The 8718-nt window shown below is 44.1% G+C and overlaps 1 protein-coding gene across 1 annotated transcript in view; it reads right to left on the bottom strand.

Moving 5' to 3' along the window:
- Positions 1-8347, bottom strand: part of LOC111971559 (succinate--CoA ligase [ADP/GDP-forming] subunit alpha, mitochondrial) — a 22031-nt gene extending 13684 nt beyond the window's left edge. The window contains exons 1-6 of the mRNA XM_023998392.2: positions 8246-8347; positions 5831-5931; positions 4115-4231; positions 3747-3959; positions 3545-3602; positions 2133-2216 (exon numbers count right to left, since the gene is read on the bottom strand). Of these exons, the coding sequence (XP_023854160.1) occupies positions 2133-2216; positions 3545-3602; positions 3747-3959; positions 4115-4231; positions 5831-5931; positions 8246-8279 (607 nt within the window). The 5' untranslated portion in view covers positions 8280-8347. The remainder of the gene's footprint in view (positions 1-2132; positions 2217-3544; positions 3603-3746; positions 3960-4114; positions 4232-5830; positions 5932-8245) is intronic.
- Between the last annotated feature and the right edge of the window lie 371 nt (positions 8348-8718).

Here is an 8718-nt window from a genome sequence, read left to right as displayed (position 1 = left end):
TAAATTCTTTGATGAAAACCTGCTTCAGAGCGCTCAGCACCTCAGACTGGGGCGAAGGTTCACCTTCCAACAGGACAACGACCCTAAGCACACAGCCAAGACAACGCAGGAGTGGCTTCGGGATAAGTCGTTGAATGTCCTTAAGTGGCCCAGCCAGAGCACGGACTTGAACCCGATCGAACATCTCGGGAGAGACCTGAGAATAACTGTGCAGCAATGCTCCCATCCCACCTGATAGAGCTTGAGAGGATCTGCGAGAATGGGAGAAACTCCCCAAATACAGGTGTCCTAAGCTTGTAGCGTCTACCCAAGAAGACTCAATACTGTAATCGCTGCCAAAGAAGCTGTAACAAAGTACTGAGTAAAGGGTCTGAATTCTTATGTAAATGTGATATCAGATATATACACTGCTCAAAAAAAAAAAGGGAACACTTAAACAACACAATGTAACTCCAAGTCAATCACACTTCTGTGAAATCAAACTGTCCACTTAGGAAGCAACACTGATTGACAATACATTTCACATGCTGTTGTGCAAATGGAATAGACAAAAGGTGGAAATTATAGGCAATTAGCAAGACACCCCCAATAAAGGAGTGGTTCTGCAGGTGGTGACCACAGACCACTTCTCAGTTCCTATGCTTCCTGGCTGATGTTTTGGTCACTTTTGAATGCTGGCGGTGCTTTCACTCTATGGTAGCATGAGAGGGAGTCTACAACCCACACAAGTGGCTCAGGTAGTGCAGCTCATCCAGGACGGCACATCAATGCGAGCTGTGGCAAGAAGGTTTGCTGTGTCTGTCAGCGTAGTGTCCAGAGCATGGAGGCGCTACCAGGAGACAGGCCAGTACATCAGGAGACGTGGAGGAGGCCGTAGGAGGGCAACAACCGCAGCAGGACCGCTACCTCCGCCTTTGTGCAAGAAGGAGCAGGAGGAGCACTGCCAGAGCCCTGCAAAATGATTCCAGCAGGCCACAAATGTGCATGTGTCTGCTCAAACGGTCAGAAACAGACTCCATGAGAGTGGTATGAGGGCCCGACGTCCACAGGTGGGGGTTGTGCTTACAGCCCAACACCGTGCAGGACGTTTGGCATTTGCCAGAAACACCAAGATTGGCAAATTCGCCACTGGCGCCCTGTGCTCTTCACAGATGAAAGCAGGTTCACACTGACACATGTGACAGACGTGAGAGTCTGGAGACGCCGTGGAGAACGTTCTGCTGCCTGCAACATCCTCCAGCATGACCGGTTTGGCGGTGGGTCAGTCATGGTGTGGGGTGGCAATCCCTCAGGAGACCATCCGCCACCTCATCAGGAGCATGCCCAGGCGTTGTAGGGAGGTCATACAGGCACGTGGAGGCCACACACACACTACTGAGACTCATTTTGACTTGTTTTAAGGACATTACATCAAAGTTGGATCAGCCTGTAGTGTGGTTTTCCACTTTAATTTTGAGTGTGACTCCAAATCCAGACCTCCATGGGTTGATACATTTGATTTCCATTGATAATTTTTGTGTGATTTTGTTGTCAGCACATTCAACTATGTAAAGAAAAAAGTATTTAATAAGAATAGTTCATTCATTCAGATCTAGGATGTGTTATTTTAGTGTTCCCTTTAATTTTTTGAGCAGTGTATATATATATATAAATAAATTAGCAAAAATGTATACAAACTTTTTTTTGCTTTGTCATTATGGGGTAATGTGTATAGATTGATGAGGGGGTAAAAAACGATTTAATCAATTTTAGAATAAGGCTGTGACGTAACAAAAAGTCAAGGGGTCTGAATTCTGTCAGAAGGCGCTGTATTTTGTCTATACCAGGGGTGGGCAACTAGCAGACCTTTTTGTAGTCCCGCAGAAAAATCTTCTCTCTGCCCCATGGCAAAGTGTAGAATTGCATGAAATTACTCTAAAACTTCAGAATGTTCTCTCTGCTGAAATTATCCTTTGGGCTCTCAAAAGGCTAGGGCCGGCTTTGACTGCATGGGTGGGTACGCAGACCTGCGAGCCACTGAGGCCCCTCATTATCAGTTCAGATGTTTTAGTGGCCCCCATCCCATCAAAGTTGTATATCCCCGGTTTATAAATTTGCAGTATCTGTATATCATAACGTTTAGTCCCACGTACCAATGCAGAGAGACTGTCCCAGGCCAACTTGTGTAGTCTGGTGCACAGCTTCGTATGTGAGAGTTCCCGACCTTGAGACAATGCCTGAAAGATAAGAAGAGAATGAGGACAAGTTCCAATTCTCTTAACAAGCATCCTTCCCTTTTCCCCCTTCTTGAGAGGTAAGGAGGAAGAATGCATTTAAGTATGGGAAAGGACATATATTTATACTGTATGGGTGCAGCCCAAATTGCACCCTATTGCCAGGTTCTTATTTGTCAGAGTAAATAACCCACGGACACTAGAGAAGCTTTAACCAAGTTGAATTCTTCCCAAAGGTTCTGTACAGCTGTAATCAGACAGCAAAACATTTCTCTCCATCACAGTTAATACATCCTACTTAAGACACTCCCTCTCTCCAATCCTTAGTTTATGCCCAACAGGAAGAAGGTAACCAGATACTAAACCCTGATTATTCCCTTAAGGGGAACTGTCCTCACCCCCTGACCTCAAACCCTCCTTCACCTAATCCACAGATATCCATCCGTCTTCCCTATATCAACACGTCGCTCTCCTCTCCTCCATCAAATCCATTCCAAAGCCTTTCTACAGAGAACCCTTAACTTCTGACATAAAACCCATTCTCTCCCACTCTTTCTATTCAAGGCTTCTTCTCTATCATTTATTTAATATCTCAATGTTCAAAATGTCAAACCCAACACTATATAGTGCAATAYGTTTGACTGGAGCCACATAGACTATAGTGAATAGGGTGCCATTAGGGACGCACTGTATGCCTTTGCAATGAGCAGCAAGTGGTCTAGGATGTCAGTGCAGCGATGCAGCTCCCCAGCAGTCACTCCATCACTACACCAGCGCAGGCTGGTGGGAGGAGCTAGAGGAAGATGGGTTCATTGTAATGACTGGAATGGAATAAAAGGAACAGAGTCAAACATGTGGTTTCCATATGTTTGATGTGTTTGACAGCGTTCCATTAATTCCATTCCAGACGTTACAATGAGCCAGTCCTACTATAGCCTCCAACGCACCTGGAGAAACATTTGCTATGGCTGAGTCTGATGCCTAGTGCCTACAGGGCCGTAGCACTGACATCTTCTCAAACTGTCTGCCGTGAGACAGTGAAGAAAATAAACCGCATGGTCGCTCGCTGAGCGACTAGCGCGGATAGCCAAATGGGCAGAGGTCCTTTCTCCTTCTCACTTCTCTGACTCATTCTCCCGATTCAACTACACGCATGTCATTTTGGAGACTGAAGCACGTATCGTGGGATCTCTAACCTACTGTTAACTTTCCATAACAAACAGAACAAGCTGTTGGTCTGTCAGCATTATGACACTGCTGCCAAGTAAAAGCGGATTTTATTCAATGTGTCACTGAGATGAATGCAAGTGAGCCAGGCACAAATATCTCACCAATCCTTCCTTTCTTGTGAATGTGGCCCGGCATGATCCCGATCTTGCATTCTCCCGGCTGCAAAATAAGAAAACACAAAGTTAATACCAAAAGTGTGTGTGTGTTCTAGCCTCTTACGTTGATCATTCTGGAGCAGTTGCGGCCAATGAGGCGCGTAGTGCCCTGGCGCAGCAGCTTGTGTGTGTATACATGTATTCTTACATTAATAACTCCGGGGCAGTTGGGGCCGATCAGGCGGGTGATGCTCTGGCGCAGCAGCTTGTGTTTGACCTTGACCATGTCCTGCTGGGGGATGCCCTCTGTGATGCACACCACCAGGGGCATGCCGGCATCAATGGCCTCGATGATGGCGGCACCCGCGAACGGAGGGGGCACGTAGATCACTGTGGCCTCTGCCCCGGTGCCCTCTCTCGCCTGTAGGTGCGGACAGAGGGACATGGTGAATTTAGGGCTTGCTATTCATCAATGTATTTATTTAACCATTTCTTAACCAGGCAAGTCAGTTGAGAACCAGGTCTCGCTTAGGGCTGAATAAGACCAGAGACAAGAAATAGTGGAACACATTTAACCTCCTTGACAGAGTTGAAGACGGGCACGCCGAGGTGTGTCCTCCCCCCCTTGCCGGGGGATACGCCACCGACTAGCCGGGAGCCATAGTCGATTGCCTGCTGACTGTGAAACGTCCCCTAGAGAGGGAGAGAAGGAGGAAGAATCAGAGAGAATCAGCTAGTTCCAATCCACCGAGTCGTTTCTCTCTTGACCTTAGCCCACTTCAATGTTTGATTGCTGATCTGTAAGATGGAAGCAATATCGTGGAGTTCCTTCAGTTCAAAGGATTAGGGCCAAGGGGAAGTGAGGCAGCGGCTGACTGTGATAGATGGAGCGGGGAGTTGTCCCGGTCAATTGCGGCACCAACCGCAAACCTTGAGATATTAAAACCAGGTATAAGGGAATGAGGAGAACAGGCCTGCCATCCACCATTAATCAACAGGGCAGAATGGTGCCCAGTGCCGGCAGAGGGAGGGAGCATGGGAATCAAGCTGAAATGGATGGGTACACGGACACCGCCAGCATATTAAGACTAGGTACAACAGCAGGTAAATCAAGGAGTATGTGAATGGTGGTCAGAAAGGAGATTTGGTAAATGATATTCAGGTATTTTACTGTGTCTAATTGTCACTTAGTCATGCATTTAGGTCAATGGGAGACTAAGTGAAATTTCTACTTAAGTGTAAGTTAGGATTTGCCTGTAAGTGAAAGGGGCTTAGGTTGGCATCACATACAATCACTTTAAAAGTAATATTAATATTCAACCTGCCAAGTTCCATCAGCCTTCTCAGTTAATAATTACAGAGGCTGTCTAGAAACGCTATAGATAAGTGGCTACGAGGGCCAACTACGACACGTCCAAATCAATGACCCTAATGTTAAAACTATAATTACCAGCAGTAAAGAGAAAGGAAAGACTGAGCCAGCACTTTTTTTCCCCCTCGCAATGCAGATATCTTTAAAATTTTCAATATTTCTTCCCTCCACCAGTCTCATCTTTTTTCTTCCTCTGTTCATTTATAATGCAACGCGCACCGTCTGCTCACTTTGCTCTTTTCTCCGGTGGTGGTGGTCCTAGCCATCATCCACTAATGAGCGGACAATGAATTTGAAGTATGGTTTGCTTATCAAGCCATAGAGGAAAGTCGGTGCGCAGCAGCGACACTTGAGTCATTGCTCAGCCCTTTCTAATTAGCATGAGTGTTCATTAGAAGAACTATATTTAATAACCCTATATTAAGTTGATGAAGAGATGTTGGAGAGGAGGGGGGGGGGGGTATTAACCTACAAGGTGGAAGAGGAGAGAGTTGTTCACTTGTTGGACAATGATGCCGATACTCTTCTTTTGACTGGGCCTTCCATCCTCAACTAAGACATTATTGGGGAACGAGATTATGCTGTCATTTATCTGGGGATAAAGTGCTCAGATGCAGATAGCTAGCTACTGTGCTACTGTAGGTAGATCGTCAACTATGTCTGTTGACAGTGAAACACAACCCTGATTGGGTTATTGTGTTTCACTGCCAACAGATAACCCAATCAGGGTTGTGTTCATTCGGGACCAAACGGATGAAAGCAGACAGGGAGGGACTACCTGGACTTGTTCAATAGGGAATGCAAATTTTCAATAATTTCAGTTGCAACGGTTAAGATTTCCTTTGAGTGCCGTAATGAACACAACCCAGTTGAACGCAGACAGCAGCCAGTGTCGGCCGGGTGTTGTGTAGCCTACATACCTGCTTCCCTGTGAAGCCTTGGCAAATGACCTTGGTGTCTTTATCAATGTAGAGGTTCTTTCTTGAAGCAGTATAACAGCTCCTTACTCCAGTTTGCTGCACTGCAAACGGAGACAGAAGGAGAGGTAAGTGAAACCACACACAGGTGACATTTCCAAAAAACACTATTGTCACATCATGATGGAAAGGGGAGAAGGATTGCCATCTAGGAGACAGTTCAGTGTTGTTGCCTGAGCTGTTGTCACATGTGCCTCTGATTACTTTAAATCAAATTAAACAGACCTGATAGGCTCTGGGCCTATGTTCCAAAACCTACAGTACAACTGTCAGCAGTAAAACACACATACATTATCCAAGCATAGTGGCCTACATAGTGTGTTTTTGCTGTCCTTTGTGCCTTTTCTCTCATGATTGATATTGGAAGGCAGGGAAAGGGGGATACCTAGTCAGTTGTACAACTGAACGTATTCAACTGAAATGTGACTTCCGCATTTAACACCTCTGAATCAGAAAGGTGTGGGGGACAACCTTAATCGACAGCCTACTGTTCCCCAGGTGTGGATATCTGCCTTGCTCAGGGGCAGAAAGACAGATTTTTACCTTGTCAGCTTGGGGATTCGATCCAGCAACCTTTTGGTTACTGGCCCAATGCTCCTACCCGCCAAAATAAGCCTATGAACGGCATTAGTCTGTGCAGTTCTGTATGACAGTCATGGTGAGATTATTATTTGACAAAAGGCAAGTTATAAATAAGGGAAATGAAACAAATGACCATGAATGTGTATAGTAATCTACAGACATTTGTGAGATTCAGAAGTGGAAGTGGAAATTCTGCTATTTGGCAATGAAGGCTTGCTTAAACAGAGGGCAACATCGTTCGTTTGCTAGCTAACGGTTAACACTTCATGTTGTCGTTTGTCCTCCATTTGTTTTGAGCATTGAACTAAACTGAGGCAAAGAATCCATTAAAAAAACATTGATAGGGTCTGATAGGATACTGATTGATAAGGTTATTTTCAGGCTTCTGCTAAGGGGCAGCTGGTCCACAGAATTAGCCAAGAACCCTATGAGCTTTTGACCTATGCTATTTCTATGAGCTGGTCAATGTGTAGCTAGCAGATTATAACAGGCTAATGTGATGCTACATTAGCCGTTACGGGATAGGTGCTGTTTGGCGTAGCACAGAATTTGAAACCAACCTTAACGATACCACCTTCGTTCTCGATTCGGCCAAACCTATCGCCAAGTTAAGGATGGTCGTAAATGATCTATGCTATGCCAAACATGAACTTACTTATCCTGTAACGGCTAATGGAGCATCGCCTTAGCCCATTGCTATTGTAGAGCAATGATATGCTAAAAACAACTGAGAGAAGGGACGGAATAGATGGGTGACTTAAGTCATTTCATACCAACCAACCAGAGTTTGAGTAGTGAACTACATGTAGTTCAACAAGTAACGTTAATTGAACTACAATGTGCAGTATCTTGGTGGTAACGTTAGTTGAACTAAATTCAAATCTAGGTAGAGTCGTCATTAGTTAACTAATTACTTTTTTTTGCCATGTGGCAGTGTAGCTAACTACCAGAACTACAGTACTTTTTTAGCGAAAAGTAAATGGGTTAAGTAGGCAATCATTTCCTTTATTTTTCGGCATCGCCGCTTCAGATCTGCCTAATTCTCACTTTAAACATCTTTGTGTTTAATGTGCTACATTCTGTTAACATATCAACCCAAAGTGATCTGTTCTTGCAACTTGTAGTCTGACATTTCAGATGATCATTTTACACCTAACGTTAGCAGTTTGGATGTAGTGACCGACTTTTACAAAGTAACTTTAGTTAATTAAGTAAACCATTTCTTAAAATGAAGGTATACTAAAGCTATGTTTCTTTCAGTGTGAAATAATTGGTAGCTTGGTTAACTCTTTTCAGAGTACTAGTAGCTTCCCCCAACACTGCAAACAACATCGCCTGTAGCTACTTCCATATAAAGAGATGGAAATCACAAATTGAAAGCGTTACTAGCTGTTTGCAGCGTAAAATACAATGGGGGAGTAACGTTAACGTTAGGTGGCATTAGCTTACCAAGCTACCAAAACAACTAACTACATGACAGTTACAGTATAGTTAACTACATGTCCTAATCTCATTTATATAATTGACATGCTAAATAGAAAGCCTAAAGGACAAGCACGGTCAAAGTTCAGTAATTCGGACTGTGGCCTGAAATTGATGCACTATCAGCATGCTAAAAGAGTTAGCCAATATAGAGGCACGAGCGCTGAGTGCCATGGCTATCCTGTGAGCAAGAACCAACATATCCCGTGCAAAACGTGCTCCGTGAAGCACTTAATTTACCAGACACTAAACATTGAAGACTTTTAAGGAGAACACATATGTTGTTCTACTTACAGAGCAGCCGGGCAAACAATCTACTATGCGACATCTCCGGTCATTCACCAATGACACCGGAGGCTAGGGACCTAAACGTAGAAGGCAAAGGGCTGACTATAAATATGCCCAACTAAAAAACATTTTGCAAAAATGTTTGAACTTGTTCAACCGAGATACCAATGAAATATGTTGTCATTATACCAATTATTTAAGTCGCTGACAAAATTAGTACAACCAGTGAGATGAACATTTCTCCAGGCAAATATTCAAGGTTGGCTTTAAACAGCAAAGAATTCTGGATAGTGGAGTTCATCATCAACTCGGATGAGGCCTGCATGCCTCATATACTAGAGTGCGTGTTATGCCCATCATAGAAATCCCAAGGGTAAAACCTGCTTTGGAAATGTGATTCTTAGAGTGAACAAAAATATAAAAGCAACATGCAACAATTTCTATTTTTTTATACTGAGTTACAGTTCATATCAGGAAAT

Source organism: Salvelinus sp. IW2-2015, linkage group LG13, assembly GCF_002910315.2.
Source record: "Salvelinus sp. IW2-2015 linkage group LG13, ASM291031v2, whole genome shotgun sequence".
In the NCBI taxonomy this organism is placed as follows: Eukaryota; Metazoa; Chordata; class Actinopteri; order Salmoniformes; family Salmonidae; genus Salvelinus; species Salvelinus sp. IW2-2015.
The sequence above is the reverse complement of the archived record's forward strand: the minus strand, read 5'-3'. Positions and strand labels throughout refer to the sequence as shown.